General features: G+C 52.2%; 6 protein-coding genes and 4 pseudogenes across 6 annotated transcripts, besides 25 other annotated features; 7 read left to right on the forward strand and 3 right to left on the reverse strand.

Moving 5' to 3' along the window:
• Window positions 1–4,410: a sequence feature (areas not merged during assembly with more than two copies in the genome that could not be assigned to a particular haplotype).
• Tc00.1047053506269.10 (mucin-associated surface protein (MASP), putative) lies at window positions 450–1,274 on the reverse strand (the record flags this gene model as incomplete). Its single annotated transcript, XM_804119.1, has 1 exon — window positions 450–1,274. The coding sequence occupies one exon, from the start codon at window positions 1,272–1,274 to the stop codon at window positions 450–452; it is 825 nt and encodes a 274-aa protein (XP_809212.1).
• Window positions 1,862–1,888: a microsatellite.
• Window positions 2,200–2,712, reverse strand: Tc00.1047053506269.25 (uncharacterized protein; the record flags this gene model as incomplete). Its single annotated transcript, XM_804124.1, has 1 exon — window positions 2,200–2,712. The coding sequence occupies one exon, from the start codon at window positions 2,710–2,712 to the stop codon at window positions 2,200–2,202; it is 513 nt and encodes a 170-aa protein (XP_809217.1).
• Window positions 3,895–3,917: a sequence feature (AT_rich).
• Window positions 4,411–5,261: a sequence feature (haploid, Esmeraldo-like haplotype).
• Window positions 4,698–4,837: a sequence feature (A-rich).
• Window positions 4,968–6,281, reverse strand: Tc00.1047053506269.40 (mucin-associated surface protein (MASP), putative; the record flags this gene model as incomplete). Its single annotated transcript, XM_804120.1, has 1 exon — window positions 4,968–6,281. One exon carries the CDS (start codon window positions 6,279–6,281, stop codon window positions 4,968–4,970), a length of 1,314 nt encoding a protein of 437 aa, XP_809213.1.
• Window positions 5,262–6,143: a sequence feature (heterozygous, Esmeraldo-like haplotype).
• Window positions 5,312–5,503: a microsatellite.
• Window positions 5,513–5,580: a sequence feature (CT-rich).
• Window positions 5,582–5,761: a microsatellite.
• Window positions 5,799–5,976: a microsatellite.
• Window positions 5,996–6,117: a microsatellite.
• Window positions 6,144–9,782: a sequence feature (areas not merged during assembly with more than two copies in the genome that could not be assigned to a particular haplotype).
• Window positions 7,975–8,421, forward strand: Tc00.1047053506269.45 (annotated as a pseudogene).
• Window positions 8,514–8,544: a sequence feature (AT_rich).
• Window positions 9,140–10,225, forward strand: Tc00.1047053506269.50 (annotated as a pseudogene).
• Window positions 9,430–9,493: a sequence feature (GA-rich).
• Window positions 9,783–10,125: a sequence feature (haploid, Esmeraldo-like haplotype).
• Window positions 10,126–14,047: a sequence feature (heterozygous, Esmeraldo-like haplotype).
• Tc00.1047053506269.59 lies at window positions 11,771–12,508 on the forward strand (annotated as a pseudogene).
• Window positions 13,403–13,426: a microsatellite.
• On the forward strand, window positions 13,613–14,212 carry Tc00.1047053506269.70 (mucin TcMUCII, putative; the record flags this gene model as incomplete). Its single annotated transcript, XM_804121.1, has 1 exon — window positions 13,613–14,212. The coding sequence occupies one exon, from the start codon at window positions 13,613–13,615 to the stop codon at window positions 14,210–14,212; it is 600 nt and encodes a 199-aa protein (XP_809214.1).
• Window positions 14,048–14,597: a sequence feature (haploid, Esmeraldo-like haplotype).
• Window positions 14,428–14,481: a sequence feature (T-rich).
• Window positions 14,598–15,874: a sequence feature (areas not merged during assembly with more than two copies in the genome that could not be assigned to a particular haplotype).
• Window positions 14,683–15,576, forward strand: Tc00.1047053506269.79 (annotated as a pseudogene).
• Window positions 14,920–14,968: a microsatellite.
• Window positions 15,875–16,431: a sequence feature (haploid, Esmeraldo-like haplotype).
• On the forward strand, window positions 16,075–16,701 carry Tc00.1047053506269.90 (mucin TcMUCII, putative; the record flags this gene model as incomplete). The annotated part of the gene is made up of 1 exon (XM_804122.1): window positions 16,075–16,701. The coding sequence occupies one exon, from the start codon at window positions 16,075–16,077 to the stop codon at window positions 16,699–16,701; it is 627 nt and encodes a 208-aa protein (XP_809215.1).
• Window positions 16,432–16,632: a sequence feature (heterozygous, non-Esmeraldo-like haplotype).
• Window positions 16,633–17,552: a sequence feature (areas merged during assembly that could not be assigned to a particular haplotype. This can correspond to areas where the two haplotypes were merged or to regions with more than two copies in the genome that were merged during assembly.).
• On the forward strand, window positions 17,228–18,315 carry Tc00.1047053506269.99 (mucin-associated surface protein (MASP), putative; the record flags this gene model as incomplete). Its single annotated transcript, XM_804123.1, has 1 exon — window positions 17,228–18,315. A coding segment is annotated over one exon (1,088 nt), but the record flags the coding sequence as incomplete, so codon positions are not given.
• Window positions 17,553–18,315: a sequence feature (heterozygous, Esmeraldo-like haplotype).

Consider the following 18,315-nt stretch of genomic DNA (forward strand, 5'->3'; position numbering starts at 1 on the left):
AGCAAAAAATCAAGTCTCCAAGGTCAAATCAAACTGCCAATCGAGAAAGTGCGGAAAAGGTGCACTCAACCACAACACAAGTAAAACAATAAAAACCAAAAAGCCGAAGCGTGGGACGACTAGCGCACACACTCTCATTGCTCCCGTAAAGCAAAACACACACACAGGGAGAGAGAGAGAGAGGTCGCCCACTCAATGCAATAAAAACAAAAACAGAAACAGTTACGGTGCTCCGCCCATGCGGCCAGGCAGGACGGCAGCGGTGCGTGTGGTGCAAAAGAGAGCACCAACGGGCCTGCATGGGTGTGCATGCAATATATACAATGGGCACATTATGTGTGTGCTTCGTGGGGTGAGGTGAGGGCGAGAGTCCATGCAAGGGAACACACACACAGAGAGACAAGGACGAGTGTGTGTGCGGGCGGTGCACGGCTCTCTCTCCCTCACTCTCACGCGGCCACCACCGCAGCAGCAGCCGCACACGCAACAAAAAGAAGAAGAAGCAAAAGAGGAGAGATGGTATGGGAGACCGCGGTGCTGCCGTCACTGTCGCCAGGCGTCGCCGTACCATTTATTCGAGCGGCGGTGGTTGTTTTTGCCGTTTGTGGTGCTGTCTCACTGAGAGTTGGAACAACGTTGGTATTGCCAGTTTCAAGGCTGTCGTGTTGTCCTTCAGAGCTTTGAGCATCATCCTTATCTGCCTTATTGTGGACATGATCACCGCTGCCACTTGTAGAGGTAGATGAGGATGTTGGTTCTGCTGGACTGCCGGTTGCTGCATTCTTCGTCGAATCCTCTGTTTCTGTGTCATGACTGTGCTGCCCTTGTGTAGCAACCCCTGAAGGCGGTTCCGGTGCTTCTGAGTCCTTTTTGGATCCTGACGGCGTGGCTTCGTTCTTTACTTTTCTTGGATTCTGTGGGTTTCCTCGCTCTGCTGTTGGGCCTCCCGATGGTATTGGTGGTGGCGGTGGTAGGGATGCTCCCTCATTCTTTTTACCCTCGTGTGTCTGGGTTGGTGCTTTAATTTTTTCTGCTTTTTCCTCTTCCAATTCTTCTTTCTCATTAGCATCACTGTCTTCATCTTCCTCATTATCTATTGTTACTTTTGGTTGCGTTCCCAGAATGCCTGAATCTGGCGTCTCGGGTTTTGTTTGCGGAGATTCACCACCCCTCTCAGGAGCTTTCACCACATCTTCACATCTACCGCCGGCACCGCACCACAACACGCAGAGGCCACACACCAGCAGCACACGGCCAGTCATCATCATCGCCATCACTCCTGTCACTTGCGTGTAGCCTTCAGCACAAACTAACTCCCCGTCAACGCAGAGTGAAAGCAAAAGGAGAGAAGTCACACAGCCACGCCACAGCAACAAGTGGCAGCACCCCAGCAACACGCACGTCGAGGCAGAGGAAATCAGTGCGATTGAAGAACTTGCACACAGCCCTGCAAACCAGAAGTTAAGCAAAAAAAAAAAAAAGAGTTGAGTGTCCGGCAGGGCTCTCGGAAAGAATAAATAAATTCATTCGGCAGGACATTTATTTTATGTGCCAAGCGGCGCAATATAAGCATGTGTTTGTGTATACATATTGCCTGCATTGAATAAAAAAAGATCGTCCTGCTTCCTGAGCCCACACAAAACATTCCTCACATTTCATTGCGGCATCCGGCCTGTTCCTCCAATCCTTCCTTCGGGCAGTCCGTGGGACGCACTGCAATGAGGCCGGCACCGCGTGTGGGCAACAAAAAAAAAACAAGGAGGAGAAACACGTCACACATGACAAAGTACAGCAAACGAGCATTAAATAAAGGAACAGCAAGGATACTTATCATTCCAGTAAAAACAACAAAACTAACAGCAAAAAAAAAAATAAAAAAAAAAAAAAACGTAAATAATAAAAGAAAACACGCAGGGAACGCAGCACATGTTCTCCGTGAGGAGTCGCAATTCCACACTCTTCGGCTCACAAGACCGCCACAAATCCACACAATCCCAGAAGAAGCAGCTACGCCCAATACACGCACACACGCACAGTGCCGTCAACAGTTAACTCCCGCAGTGTCAATTTCGCGTCGTTGAGCAGGGCAAAGCAGTCGTCGGGACACACACCGCTCCCGGAATACTGCGCGGTGAATTCTCGTAATTGGGGTTTTCGTGTCCAGAGGCATTGCGTTGACTCAATCCGTCCGCATCACCCTCAGCAACAAATCCACTGCCTGCAACGCCATTTACTAAAGAAAGGAGTTTTGTGTCCAGTGGCGTTGCGCTCACTCACCTCGTCCGTGTTATCCGCAGCAACGTGTTCCCTGCCGCCATAAGTGACAGACATGATCCCGGATGCATTCAGCGCCACTAATATTCTCGGACCGTTGGCAAAGGAAGGCCTCTTCTTGGATGCATTCGGGACCATCATTTCGTTCGGATTGGCGGCAAACTCAGGCCTCGTCTCGGACGTGTTGGTCGCCGTGTTGGATGCGGGACTCGGATCGACGGTGTTCGGTCCGTCAGCCGCCGCAGACTGTCGCCAATCCTCGTTTTGACGTGACGGCTCAGCATTAACTTGCGGCGCAGTTGTCCCACCAGACTTTGTGTCATCCTTCCCTTCACGGGGTGGCGGCGACTGACAGATGCCCGTCTGTTCAGCATCGCTGCTCCGTGCAGGCGGATGGATGGTTCCATCGAGAGGAAAATTGACGCCACCACAATTCATGAGGGCCGGCGTATTTATGTGTCGTCACGTTCATCGTGAAGGCAACGGTGGCCTCTTCCTCTTTCGTTGCACAGCTGGCAGCACAGTTGCTACATGTGTGCATCGCATTGGCCACATGGCACACAGCACCCAGCTCACCATTCCTGCCATGCATGCGCACATCAAAGCCACTGAAAGTATAATTCTCATGCTGAGCCTCAGAACTGGCAGCAGAACACCTTTTCCACGCCCACACACACGCGCACGCGGTAGCTCAGGCTGCCGTCACTCGGAGCACACGACACATCTACCGGCACAACCGCCGCATCCGCATCACCAGATACATCTCCAGGACTCTCAACAGCCGTCACGCACACGGACAAGCAGCAGCAGCAGCACAAGAGCGCAAGGACCAACACGGCGCCGCACCGTCACCATCGCAGTCATCGTCACCTGTAGTGGAGTCGCTGGAGTCAGTGAGTTGATCCGTAAGCCAAAAGGAAAAACAATGGAACAGGAGGAAGGGGGACGGAGCACAGCGGATACAGTAAGAGACAGCAGACAACATGAGGAGAGGGCAGCAGGCCCAGCCGCACAGTTCACACACCACGAGAAAGCATCCACCAGCATCTCCTCCCAGCTCATTCCCACAGCCAAAGGGAAATGGCCAAAACCCGCGGCCACCACACAACGCACACGGAGCGAGCACCCACCACACCAGCCACACGCGACAGTGGACCCTCATCCATCCATGACGCGGAAACAAAATTTCCAGCCATCCCGCCCTCAATGAAACACGGAGCCAAACTCAACGCAGTCACACGCGGTGCATCACACCCGCAGAAAAGGAGACTCGGGCTGCGCACTCCCTCTCCCTCCTCCCTTCTCCTCATGGCAACGGAAGAATACAACAGCCGCCACACGCAACTGCCAGCATGCACTGCAAAAGAAGCATTCAAATCCACTGCAATGTGCATCTTGTGTGTGTGCCTGCAGAAACACAAAGCATAAAAGTAGAAAAAAGAGAGCAGAGTATGTGGAGAGACGCAAAAAAATGTACAGCGGAGGTGCATGGCGGAAGCAACAAGAAGAAGACCGCTGAAACTCATGATATTGCACTGCAGCCCAAGCAGCGGCAATCCAAACAAGATTTACTTAGAATAAAACATCTTTCCCCTTCATCCTATACAAACCTCATCACACAAAATAATTATAAATAAATAAATGAAAAAGAAATCGTCCATTACTGTTCCACACAAATTTAAAAAGCAGCCGGCTGCCATGTGGCCACACCAAACTGTCTGCATATATTTTGCCCGCAAAATAAAAATTAAAAGATATTTAAATGTCCTTCAACCGTCTGACCCTCTGTGTGTCCGCACATCGTTTATATTTCATGGGGTCATCTGCGTGTTGCTGCTCCCCTCAGCCCTCTCATCGGCGCGTGAGTGCGGCCCGCAGAGCTCAGTCACTCTTCGTGTGTGTGGGGACTGAGAGAAGCACGCAGACATGACGGCGGTCGCGTCACTCCATCGGGAGAGTGAGCGCAGCAAAAGAAAAAAAATCATCAGAGGGGAGAGAAATGCTCACAAGGCCGACAGCGAAGGGACTGCCGGCGCGAGAAATGCACACGCAAAGCAAAAAATCATAAAAACACGGCGGCAGGGTGTGGCTGTGTGTGTGTGTGTGGCGCTGCGGGTGTCTGCCCGCCCGGGCCGCAAGAAAACAAAACAAGAGGGAAAGAAATGTGTGCTCCGCCCCACAGGCCCTCGTCGCACGCCCACACGTCACGGCTCCCTCAGCGCGCCGTTCGTCGCGGCCCCTCCTCATGCGTGCAGCAGGCGAGGCGCACAGGGCCGTCGTCATGAGCGTGTCGGTGGGTGTGCGAGTGGAGCAGTTGGGCGGGAAACACACGGCACCCCTCACAGGAAGAGTGCAGCAAAAAACAATTAAAAGAGGGAAGAGTAGAAAAGAAAAAACGTCCATAGTGACTGCCCCCAAAAGCTAAAAAAAAAAAAGAAGGGACGAGCGATGAGAGATTAAAAACGAACAAATTAATAACAAAAAAAGACTACCAAAAAAAATTTAAAACAAACAGGAAAAAAAATTAAATACACAAAAAACAAAAAACAAAAAAAACAATAAATTTAAAAGCCGAAGCGTGGGACGACCAGCGCACACACTCTCATTGCTCCCGTAAAGCAAAACACACACACAGGGAGAGAGAGAAGGACGACTGTGTGTGCGGGCGGTGCACGGCTCTCTCTCCCTCACTCTCACGCGGCCACCACCGCAGCAGCAGCCGCACACGCAACAAGAAGAAGAAGCAAAAGAAGGGAGGTGGTGTGGGAGACCGCGGTGCTGCCGTCACTGTCATCCTTAATTGCAGTTGCATTTGTACCATTAGCAGTTTTTTCTTTCGGGGATTCTTCGCCATTTCCTGCGGAATGTTCACGCTGTTGGTGTTGCTGCTTTTCATGCTGTTCTTTTTCTTGTCGTTCCGGTTCTTGTTCTTGTAGAAGCTCTTGTTTTTCTTCAGAATGGTGTTCGACTGAATTATCCTGATCATGTGTTGCTGTTTTTGCTTCTTCTCCGACTGTTGTAACTCGCAGTGATTCCGCTGCTGCTGCTGCTTTTTCAGCTGCCTCTTTTGCTTTTGCTTCTGCTGCTTTTGCCGCTTCTGCAGCTGCTTTTGCCTCTGCTTCTGCTGCCTCTGCTTCAGCTGCTGCTGTTTCTGCTGCTTTTTCGGCTTCTTCTTTTGCTGCCTCTGTTGCTTTTGCTGCTTCTGCTGCTGCCGCAGCTGCTGCTGTTGCTGCTGTTGCTGCTTTTGCTTTTGCTTCTTCTGCTGCCTTTTCTGCTTCTTTTTTTGCTTTTTCTGCTTCCTCTTTTGCTGCTTCTGCTGCTGCTTTTGCTGCTTCTGCTGCTTTTGTTGTTGCTTTTGCTGCTTCTTGTGTCGCTGCTGCTGCCACTGCTGCTGCTGCTTCTGCTGCTGCTGTTGCTGTTACTGCTTCTGCTGCTGCTTCTGCTGCTGCTGTTGCTGTTACTGCTTCTGCTGCTGCCGCTGTTGCTGCTTCTTTTGCTGCTTTTTCTGCTGCTGCTTTTGCCTTTGTTGCTGCTTCCGCTGTTGCTGTTGCTTGTGTGGCTGCTGCTTTTGCTGCTTCTGATGCTGCTGCTGCTTTTGCTTCTGCTTCCGCTGCTACTGTTACTTTTTTCGCTGCTGTTTCATCTGTTTCTGCTGATGTTTTTGCTTTTGCTGCTGCCTCTGCTGCTGCCTCTGCTGCTGCTTTTGCTTTTGATGCCGTTTCTGTTGCTGCTGCTTTTGCCTTTGCTGCTGCTTCCGCTGCTACTTTTGCTGCTGTTGCTTTTGCGACTGCTGTTTCTGCTGCTTCTGCTGCTGCCTTTGCGTCAGCTGTTGCTCCTGTTGCTCTTTGTTCTTGTCTTTCCTGCAATCTCGCAACTGGAATAAATAATTCTTTCAGACTGTTGTCGTCCCCACCAGAAACCACACCAACAGCTCCATCGGCCGCAACACACCACAGCACGCAGAGAGCACACACCAGCAGCACACGGCTAGTCATCATCATCGCCATCACTCCTGTCACTTGCGTGCAGCCTTCAGCACAAACTAACTCCCCGTCAACGCAGAGTGAAAGGAAAGGAGAGAGACAAGTCACACAGCCACCGCACACTGTTCCATCCAGGAATGAGAGTCACGCAGAGTAAAAAATAACAGCAACGCACACAAAAATGAGACAGATGGAATCAGTACAATTGCAGATCTCGAACGCCGCCCTGCAAACCGGAAGTTCTACAAAGTAAAAAAGAAAAAAATAAAAAAGAACGCATCCAAGGTTCCTCCGCGCATGCACATACGGCGAGAGCGGTTCGTCGTGTCTGCACCCCTCACGGAGGATACGCACACACACAAGAGAAGGTGCAGCGCACACACAGCAACACAAAAGCAAAGTAACAATCAACAAAAAGAAGATCCCCGCACACCACGTGAATTGTTGGTCCACGGGAAGTGCAGCCAATATTCATCATTTAAACAACTTACATTATGTTTACTCTTTTTTGCGTGTTGTGCCGGCAATCGGTGAGTAGAGCAAGGGCCGTCCGTACAAAAGTGGCAAGTATTCCTTCGCAAACAGGCCGTCGTGCGGGCTGAGGCGGTCCAAACAGCCACAGTCCATATTCTCAACGACGGGCATTACCGCAGTGGATGAAGCGGAGTATCCCGTGGTCCGTCGGGGATCAGCAGCACGTGGCGTCTGTGATGAGGCGGTGGCGGAAGAGCCTGGTCCACCTCGAATGCCCGCGTTTGTGTTTCCTGCGTGTCTTTCCTGCTGGCGTGCTTGGATCTTTCGTTGGCGACCTGCGCGCGAGGCGCCTGCTAAGAAGACGGCGGCGCCATTGCGGCATGCAAAGTTGAGGCCTGTCAAACTATCGGAACGCCAGGCCGAGCACGTCGGGCATGTGCCGTCATATTGTGGATGGACGAGCGCTCCGCCGCAGATTGTGCAGGAGAATTTCGATCCGCCGCTCGCTGGTCGGAAAGGGGTTGCGGCGCTCACGTCGGGAAGAAGCTCCGGCAGAGGCGGGCCGTTATCCTCGGTTGGGAAGGGACGGCGCCACCGACACAGGGAGTTACTTGCGGTCTGCAGGGCGCGTGCGGCCTGCCGAATAGAGGGCAGGAGTCGCATCGCACCTGCGCGCGGTGCCGCCACTCGGGCACGATGCCCGTGTTGACACCAGGATTAGAGTCCTCGCCACACCGACAAGCGCCTGTCACGCGGTGTGCGCGCCTTCCTTTTCCTCCTGGACATCTTTCCAGTACAGTCGCCTGACTGCAGCGAGGAAGCCCACGTGCCAGGCATTGACGCAGTCCTGCGGGAGGGATCGTGCCATGACGGCGTCAGCGTCCGCTGTCACGTTGCGTGGGATTCCGCAGAGTCATGGGAAAATGTGGAGCCAACAGCGCGACCTCGATCCGCCAGTGAAAGCGGCACGGTGGAACTCCTCTCGGTGACGTCGTCGTGCACCGCCGGCGAGCCAAGGCATAGTGGCTCCATCGCCGAGAGGGAGTCTGTGGCGGCAGGAACTCGTGTGGGCGATTGGGATGCTGCTGCCAGGCGAGGAACTGAAAACTGTCTGAGGCCATGCTGGGTGACAGGACACTCCGCTCGGCAGGAGCATGCAAGGCTGCCGGCAGCTGCGCGTTGAGGCCCCACAGGGAGCGCGGCTGTCCGGGGAGTCAAGTGGCAGCGCAGCGGATCCATATGCATGCTCAGCGAGAGACAACGAACCGTCCACCGCCAAGACAGTGGCCAGCGAATAACAAGACGTTGAGCATGAATAGGACACGTATGCCCGCACCGCCGTGGGCACGGACAGCGACCCCGATTCTCTCAGCAACAGTGATCTGATGCCTCTGGAAGGTACAACAGCCACGCCTGAGCACAGCACAGCCCTAGCAAATGTTGAACGAGTGATAACGTGTCGGGCGGCGGTGATGCCGCACAGGATTATTTGCGCACAACGTCTGGGAAACCAGAGATCCCATCGGAGCGCAGCGCGGAAAAAAGCCTGGAGGACCTTTTGCTTGAGTACTGGCATTTCACGGATTTGTTGGCCATGGCCGAAATTGGTGAGAGCACCGTGCATGGGTGTGTGTCTCGGGTGTTGTTGCTTCTGATTCTGGGACTGTGAGGCACTGTGGCGCTCTGCTGAAGTGTGAGGGAGGGTGGAACCGCGGTTTTTCGTGGAACAATAACCGTGCAGCTTGCCAGCATTACCCACTGAGTTTTGTCAATAATTTAAGCTTTTTTATTTTCTTTTATTTATTTATTTTTTGCTGCTTTTGCCCCATTGGAATAATCAGCATCCCCGTGTTTTTCTGCCAATGGTTGCTTGCCGCACACTGTCATGAGTGACGTGTTTCTCCTCCTTGTTTCATTCCATTGCCTACACGCGGTGCCGGCCTCACTGCTGTGCATCCCACGGACTGCACGAAATGAGGATTGGAGAGACAGGCTGTGTGCCGCATGAAATGTGAGGAGAGTTGTGTGGGCTCACGGAACAGTACGATTTTTTTTCTTGCTTTTTCAGTCCATGCATTACGTATACACAAACCAGTGGTTGTTTACATTTTGCTGCTTGGCAAATAAAATAAAAGTCGTGCCTGATCTATTTTTATTTTTTTACTTTTTGGGAGTCATGCCGGACTCTCAACTCTGTCGTTGTTCTTTTTTACTGCATTTTTAACTTCTGGTTTGCAGGGCGGTGTGTGAGTTCTGCAATTGTACTGATTCCAACTGCCTCATGGTGTGTGCGCATTGCTATTTGTTACTGTGCGTGGTGTAGCGGACTTGAATTTCTCCTTTCCCTTTTGCTCTGCGTTGACGGGGAGTTAGTTTGTGCTGAAGGCTACACGCAAGTGACAGGAGTGATGGCGATGATGATGACTGGCCGTGTGCTGCTGGTGTGTGCCCTCTGCGTGCTGTGGTGCGGTGCTGCGGTGGAGGCGGAGGGTGATGATGTTACTGAACTACAAGATGAACCATCAAGGGGTTCACAGACTTTATCTGAGGGCGGCCATGAAGAAGAATCGGATATACGAATTCCAGTCGGTGAATTGTTGAACACCTCAGAAGGACCGTTAGATTCGCAAGACATAACAAAGGCCAGCCCTCAAAAAACTTCTGTCAAACAACCACCAAGAGATAATGGTGGGGCGGCAGGAAAAGAAGAAAAAGTAGAAGTAAAGAAAGCGGAAGATGAGGAAACAAGAAGTCATGAAGAACCACCAAAAGATCATTCAGAAGGAACGCAGGAACGCGATGGCCCAAAAGAAAACGAAAGGAACCCATCTCCAACACCAGCAGAGAAAATGTTGACCAGTGGAGATAAAACAGCAGAACATGCAGGACAGGCGGGCCAAGCAATAAGACCGCCACAATCACCAGAATCTGATGGAACCCGACCCGGTGGCAGTTCTCGAGGTGACTCTTCAGTTTCTCCTCTTTCTACGGCTGGCATTTCTTCATCTTCTGCCATCGATGCCCCATTTGTTCAGAGCACGCAACCTTCAGAAAATGGTCTACAGTCGGAAAAAATGTCTCTTTGAACCGCATTGCCCAACGAGCAGCCAAAGGAGAGATCAGAATCCAAAGCAAAACAGGGCTCCTCTACTTCAGAAGAAGCCGCAGAAATCCTATATGATAGTGGGGATGCAGTTGAAAAGGAGAAGGGAGACGTCGGACCGAAAGCCACTACAAGCCTATCTTCTACTACCAGCAACCCACCAGTAAAACAAACAACTCCACGATCATCATCCGCAGAACCATCACCAACAGCAACGGAACTTCAAGCAGGAGGAGAAACCTCAACAGAAAATGTCACCATCACCAAGAGAAATGACACGGCGATACCTGGCGACAGTGACGGCAGCACCGCGGTCTCCCACACCACCTCCCCTCTTTTGCTTCTTCTTCTTGTTGCGTGTGCGGCTGCTGCTGCGGTGGTGGCCGCGTGAGAGTGAGGGAGAGAGAGCCGTGCACCGCCCGCACACACACTCGTTCTTCTCTCTCTCTGTGTGTGTGTTTTGCTTTACGGGAGCAATGAGAGTGTGTGCGCTGGTCGTCCCATGCTTTGGCATTTTTGTTGGTTTGCTTGTGTTGCGGGTGCGTGCATGCATTCCTCCTTTTTGATCGGAGGTTTGCTTCGACTGTGGACGCCTAAATTGTCTTTTTGTATTATGATGCTGTTCCTTTCTTGTTGAGAGAGTGTCAGCCTCTTGTATCCCTGTCACGCCACCAAGTTTTTTCGTTGACATACGCCATGCGTCCGTTGATCGACGTTACTTTACTCTGCGGTCTTTTGGCGCTGCTGGTGTTTGTGATGATGTCTGCGATGTGATTTGTCGGTGGATGTCTTGCTGTCAGCCTGACGAATTCTTCGTTCCTTGACGATTTGTTGCGTACAGACGGTGCGTGGGCGTCTCTGGTGGTAGTGAGGCACGTGCGCCTCAAAGCGCAGGAGATGCGTCGCAGGTGTAGCACGTCTTTTTAAATAGCCAATGGGCGTCTGTCCCCGTGAAGGCGTCAACAACCTACTGTGAGGACAGCATAAGGCACTGCGGCCTCTTTTGGTGTTGCACAAAGAATTTATTGGACGGTGCGTTTGTTTTCAATCTTTTGCAGCTTTTGTGGGGAAGGTGGGAGGTTGAGGGTATTGGAACTGAATTCATTTGAGTGGCTGCGTTCCGTTGAGTTGCGGCCAGTCGTGGCACTCTTTTGGGGTTTGGCAGCTCGTCTCTTTTGTTTACTTCCCACCGCAGCATGTGAATAACACTGATCCGAAGAACATTTGTTTGACCGCGTGTGAGCTGCTGCCGTGCGTGGTGCATGGACTATGTGATTGTGTGAGGAGGTGCATTGGGGTGACGAATACTTCTGTTTGGCGTGTCGCGGTGTGTTGGAATGATGTTTGGATGACGTGTGGAGGGTGTTGTTTGTGATTTGTGTGTCTTCTCTGGTGGAGCCGAAATGTGTGCGGGGATTGTGGCATTGCTGGCTGACAGTTCCACGTCACTTTTCAGCATTCCTGGATGTGCTGAGGAATGGCGGCTGGCGACCAGCGTGTTGGTGCTGCTGGTGGGAATAAGTGCATCGGGAATGGGCCGTTTTCTCTTTTCCGTGCTGGAGCCGACGAACTGGCACGAGGGCACCGGCTGCAGGCTGCCTGCCAGCACGTGTGAGCAGCGGATCCATGCACACACCGACGCTCATCGCAAGAGCGTGTGCGATCACAGTGGCCTTTTGTGGCGTGCTTTTGTGGGCATCAGCCCATCGAAGAATGTGTGAAGAAAACGGCTGACTGCACACGAGGAAAATAAGTGCGTGCACTGTGCCGTGTTTTAGCGTCGATGGCAGGGCGGCAGGAAGCCCGTGCTGGCAAATGAGATCTTTTTGCGTCGCGAGGGATGTCGGTGTTGACTTTGGATCGTCGAGGGTGAAGTGATTTTGCTGCTGCCCGTGTGTGTGGCCACTCCGGCGGAGGGCGGACACAAAAGGGAGGGATGCAGGCGCTGCGTGTGTGTGTGCAGGTGCCATACAACAACGTCACAACAAACATGCTGCGACTCGGTGACCCTCACATCGTTGTGGTCCTCACGAACAGCCGAGGCACGGCCCACACCGATGCACTTAGTGGACGGAGTGAGGCATCTTTTGAGGCGCAGCAGGGAACAGGATGTGTTGACGCAGCCACGACGTGCATGGAGTGTCACGATGGCACAGTCGGCTGTGGCTGGTGGAATATTTACTTCTCGGAGGCAACAGAGAGAGGGAGAGAGCTGCTCCTGCTGCTGGCGTCGTTGCTGCCTTTTGTGGTCTCCCATGCCGATTATTGTCTGTCCGCTGATCATGGGTGGCGCGCCTCCACTAGTGACGTCGTCTGCAGGCGTTTCACAGCACCAGTGAAACACACATCACGTCGCATGCTTTGGCTGTGGATATGGTGTCGTGAGTGCAGCCGGCATTATTTTGCCCGACTCCTTTTCACTGCTTTGCGACGAAAAGATGCGTCCCCGCCCGAGTCATTCACTGCAGCTCCGTGTGTTGTACTGCCAGCACAAGACTCTCCTGTTGTCTGACGCCTGGCTGACAGTCAAAAACCACTGCGTTGGGACATGCAAGGATGTGGACTGCCGCTCACGGTGTTGGGCACCGCTGTTTGGATGCGGCGGCCACACGAGCGGATGTATTGTGGCACAATCAAATGCGCGAAGTATGCGGAATCACAGTGGCTGCAATAATATCAGCGGTGTGGCACCACGGAATATGTGTGAGAGGGTGATGCATGATGGATCACAGTGGGCGGCATGCGACGGAAGTGCACCGCAACGGAGCGTCATCCCGCCCTCAGCCTGCAGGGGAATGTGCACCCACAAAGTATATGGGCGAGACACCACCAAACACACACGCCCTTCCATGCAGCAATAAATAGGAGCGAAGGTGCGTTCTGGTGCGTGGGAATCCACTCACATATTTTCATTTCCACCGCAATAAACGGTGAGGAATCAGGAGCCACAGCAACGAAAGGAAAACAAAAGCATCTATTGCAACACTTTACCGGCGAAAGGCAGGAACATCACAAACCGAATTCTTGGCTGCACCAACACAATAAAAAAATGCACAAGAGGAAAGAAAACAAATTGTGTACCCTGCAGAAATCCCCAACACACGATCCAGGCATGAAGGTTTGCCCTCCGCAAAGAAAAAACAAAACGCATGCAGACATCTGCCAACGTTCAAACAGAAACACAAATAAATAGTTGCTTGCATTATTCCATTCCCGCGCTTATTTTTGAGTGTGCGGCTGCTGATGCAGTATTTGCCGTGCCTGCATGAAGTGTTTTGTGCTGAATATGAACGAAGGCCGAGGGCAACTGAACTGTTTTTTGATGAATATTGGCTGCACTTCCCGTGGACCAACAATCCACGTGGTGTGTGGGGATCTCCTTTTTTTATTGTTACTTTGCTTTTGTGTTGCTGTGTGCGCTGCACCTCCTCTTGTGTGTGTGCGTACCCTCCGTGAGGGGTGCAGACACGACGGACCGCTCTCGCCGTATGTGCATGCGGTGGAGCCTTGTGTGCCGCTCCTGTTTGCTTCTCCCTCTTCCATCTGTGTGTTGGTGCTGCGGCAGGGCTGTGTGTGTGTGTGTGTGTGTGTGCCTGCTGCCGTGGATTGGAGTGTGTGCCGTGCGTGGTGTGCGGCGTACGGTGCATGCCTGGCTGCTGCCCTCTTCTCATGTGGTGTGCCCTCTGTGTGTGTCTGCCGCACCTCTCGTCTCCCCTGTTGCTCTCCATGTCCCTCACTGTGCAGATCAGCTCCACACCACTGAACGACCACACTCACGATGATGACGACGTGCCGTCTGCTGTGCGCCCTGTTGGTGCTCGCCCTGTGCTGCTGCCCTTTCTTATGCTTTGCGCAGGATACGGCTGATGAAAATTCCGCCAAGGCGACCACAACGACGACTATGCAGTCTCCGGACCCTAAAACGAGCCATACACTTGGTGCTCAAGTTCATTTAGGTGTCACAATTTCATCGTCCTCCTCAACAGAGGGAATACAGGTGAAGGAACAGTCAGGGCCACCCGCACCACCAGTGACTAAGCCGGCTGAGAAGCCAGGAGATGATGCCGGAGCGGGAAAAAGTTTGACCGGTACGACAGGGTTACAAAGTGACACTAATAAATGTGCAAACCTCACAGATAAGGAAGCCGAAGATCCCGCAAAGACGACCACGACGAACAAACCTCCTGCCCAGACAACCACCACGACCACCACTGCGCCAGAGGCGCCAAGTACTACGTCTGCGGAGGCGCCAACTACGACGACCACCCGCGCACCGTCACTTCTTCACAGAATCGACGGCAGCCTTAGCAGCTCTGCGTGGGTGTGTGCCCCGCTGCTGCTCGCCGCATCCGCGCTGGTGTACACCGCTGTGGGCTGAAGAGGTGTGTGCGGGCTGTGCGTGCCAGCACTCAAAGCCATGGGGACATGTGTACGTCTACTGTGGTCCGATGTATAAAGTAAGTGTAATTATGATGATTGTTTTTTGCTTTGTTTGCTTCTGCTGCCGTGCGGTGTGCTCCGCGTTGTGCCCCACATCCGCAACTTTGAACGCGTTGCGGACACACTCGTATGCATGCGCACCGGAGCTCCTGGTTTGTTTTTTCTTTTTAATTATTGGTTGTTGTTTTTGTTTTTTTTTTTGCCTTTTAAATTTTTTAGCGGGGCGGTGTGCGAGTTCTGCTATTCTACTGATTCCAACTGTCTCGTGGTGTGTGCGCAGCTGCTGGTGTGTTGACATTTGTTACTGTGCGGTGGCTGTTGCGGTGGCTGTGTGACACTCTGTTTGCTTTTGCTCTGCGTTGACGGGGCGTTAGTTTGTGCTGAAGGCTACACGCAAGTGACAGGAGTGATGGCGATGATGATGACTGGCCGTGTGCTGCTGGTGTGTGCCCTCTGCGTGCTGTGGTGTGTTTTATCTGGAATTGCGGCCGATGTGATGCGGGGGTGGGAGTTGGTGCGCAACAGGATGGTGGTAAGTCTCCGCCGGAATCAAAAGGACTTGAAACGTCTTCACAAGGCACGCAGGATTTAAAAGGTGGAGCAGCAGGTGCTAAAGAAAATTCACTTTCCACACCCACAGAGGAAGATGATGAGGATGTTGATGACGATATTGAAGAAGGTGATGATGATGATGGAGGAACGGAAGATGAAGGAGAAGAAAACGTACGAGGGCAGAGTGGTCAAGAGGGAACAGTTGCACTGGGCTCAGGTTCCACCGCAAAGAAGTTAATTGGCAGTGAGAAGCAAACAGAACTGTCAATTTCATCCGCAGAGAGCATTTCTCCTTCCGGCAGTCGGGAATTAAATGTCAATCATACGCAAACGGAAGTTGAAGGAAAAAAGGAAACCGACGAAAATACAGCAGCGGTAGAGAGCGCACTCACAACAATTAACGGGGAGAACACACTGCCTGCGGGAATTGTGGAAGGAAATCCCTCACCACCTCCTCCACAGGACGGTATTCATTCCCGCGAGCAGGATGGCGAAGGCACCACGAGTGAAGGTCAAAAAAATGTTCCGTTGCCTGAGACCGCAGCCACACCACAAAGCCACCATGACAAAGGCTCAGAAGGGACTGGGGAAGATACAAAAGCAACGACAGTAACCGCCAACACAACTGATACGACGAACACACAAAACAGTGACGGCAGCACCGCTGTCTCCCACACCACCTCCCCTCTTTTGCTTCTTGTTGTTGTTGCGTGTGCGGCTGCTGCTGCGGTGGTTCCCGCGCCTGAATGAAGTGGCGTGCGCTGAATATGAACGAAGGCCAAACACAACTGAATTGTTTTTGTGATGAATATTGGCTGCACTTCCCGTGGAACAACAATTCACGTGGTGTGCGGGGATCTCCTTTTTATTGTTACTTTGCTTTTGTGTTGCTGTGTGCGCTGCACCTCCTCTTGTGTGTGTGCGTACCCTCCGTGAGGCGTGCAGACACGACGGACCGCTCTCGCCGTATGTGCATGCGGTGGAGCCTTGTGTGCCGCTCCTGTTTGCTTCTCCCTCTTCCATCTGTGTGTTGGTGCTGCGGCAGGGCTGTGTGTGTGTGTGCCTGTTGCCGTGGATTGGAGTGTGTGTCGTGCGTGGTGTGCGGCGTACGGTGCATGCCTGGCTGCTGCTCTCTCCTCATGTGGTGTGCCCTCTGTGTGTGTCTGCCGCACCTCTCGTCTCCCCTGTTGCTCTCCATGTCCCTCACTGTGCAGGTCAGCTCCACACCACTGAACGACCACACTCACGATGATGACGTGCCGTCTGCTGTGCGCCCTGTTGGTGCTCGCCCTGTGCTGCTGCCCGTCCTTATGGGTCATAGGGACTTGTGAAGATCAGGATGGCCGCGGTAATCCGTCCAAACCAGAGGAACTGGGTTTGAATAGCAATTCTTTAAACTCAGGTACCGATAAAGTCCCGAAACCGGTTATTTCCAGTGAGCGTGATCGACCAGTTAGGCCCGTTTCGGAAGAGGGATCAGGTGTGTTGTCAACTGCACAGGGTGGAAAAATTGTTTCTGCGGAGCCGGGGTCAGACGGTTTGAATACCAATTCGGCAGCTTTAACGCATAATTCCGATACGTTGGTGGTAAAAGGTCTAGACAACGATACGGAAGAGACAAATACTAATAAAGATGTTACGGAAGAGACACCAAATACTACTACTACGACCACCACTACGACAAACGCACCAACCACGACGACCACCACTGCGCCAGAGGCACCAAGTACTACAAATACAGAGGCGCCAAATACGGCGACCACCCGCGCACCGTCACTTCTTCACAGAATCGACGGCAGCCTCAGCAGCTCTGCGTGGGTGTGTACCCCGCTGGTGCTTGCCGCATCCGCGCTGGCGTACACCGCTGTGGGCTGAAGAGGTGCATGCGGGCTGTGCGTGCCAGCACTCAAAGCCACGGGGACATCTGTACGTCTACTGTGGTCCAATGTAAGTAAATAAGAGAAAATAATGATTGTTTTTTGCTTTGTTTGCTTCGGCTGCCCTGCTGTGTGCTCCGCGTTGTGGCTCCCTGCATCCGTCACGTTGAACGCATCGCGGACACACTCATATGCACGACACGCTTGCAACTGTTTGTGTGGACGCACTGTTGAGGATGGGCGCATGCGCACTGGAGCCACTTGGGTGCAGGTTTTTTTCTTGTGTTTTTACTGTTTTACTTTATTGCTGCTTTTTTACTTTTGGTTCATCTTCCATTTGTTGTGTGTTTTTTTGAAGTTTTTGCAGGGCGTTGTGCGTTTCTTGCTCTTTCATTTGTTCAATATTTCTTATGAAATGCGTGATGATCCTGCTGGCGTTTTTTACTGTGCCACTCTTTTTGCTTTCACTCTGCGTTGACGGGGTGTTAGTTTGTGCTGAAGGCTGCACGCAAGTGACAGGAGTGATGGCGATGATGATGACTGGCCTTGTGCTGCTGGTGTGTGCCCTCTGCGTGCTGTGGTGCGGTGCCGGCGGTGGAGTTGCGGACGGTGGTGAAGAAGAGCTTGTGGAGCTCGTTGTGCCCTCATCCCGGCCTAATGAAGCACAAGAATTACAAAGAGTGGAATCGCGGGACAAGGGAGATTCTGAAAAAGACGAGCAAGTCGATGAAGCAAAGCCTCAAAAACAACTCCAAGACGGAGGAGACCACCAAGCAGAAGGTCTACTTCTACCGGTTGAACAACCTGTAGAAGTACAACTGCAATCTGAAAGTCCTCGAGTCGAAGAAACGGAGAACGACACCGAAGAAGAACAACGGAGGAAACAACAAAAATCAAGCGTTGAACATAAAACCAGAAAAGAACCCGCAGATAAATCCCAGGGAGGCAGTGGAAAAGGTGATGTACCTAAAGAAAATGAAAAGCAAAAAGTAAAGGAACCTATTTCTCAAAGTAGAGAAGAAGTTGTTGCACCTGGCACAGGTACTCCGGAAGCGATTTTAAGTCAGAGTCACCAGGAAGCATCACGCAACCTTGTAGGGAAAAATCTGGCGGAAAACAAAGAAATTGCTAAAGAAAATAATGTTAAACGGGAAGAAAAAGACAAGAAACGTGAACCACAAGAACAACGTCACTTACAACAACAAAACGGCAAACAAGAGGCGCTGCATGGCTCACCCACAGGGCCAGCGGCAACGCAAGGCTCACTGGCACCTGCACCAACGGGGAAATTGCAACAGACGCACACCAGCGCCGGTTCAACAAAACAGCCAGTAGAAGAAGCTCCCTTAACTGAAACGGAGATTACATCGAATGGAACTAGCGACCCAGCATCGCCATCTGTTACTGCACGTGCTGGTGATGCTTCCACTTCTGACGCCGAAAAGGAAGAAGTGAAGGTTCAAACCAATGCTGAATCCTCAAAAACAGCAGTGAAAGAAAAAGACGACCAACATGAGCACCTTACAGAAAATAAAAAAGAATCCGCGAAAGATAAAAACGCCATTCGTACCAATGCTACCGCCAATACGGACGACCGTGACGGCAGCACCGC

The sequence above is a fragment of the Trypanosoma cruzi genome, genomic scaffold (assembly GCF_000209065.1).
Source record: "Trypanosoma cruzi strain CL Brener 1047053516393 genomic scaffold, whole genome shotgun sequence".
NCBI lineage: Eukaryota > Euglenozoa > Kinetoplastea > Trypanosomatida > Trypanosomatidae > Trypanosoma > Trypanosoma cruzi.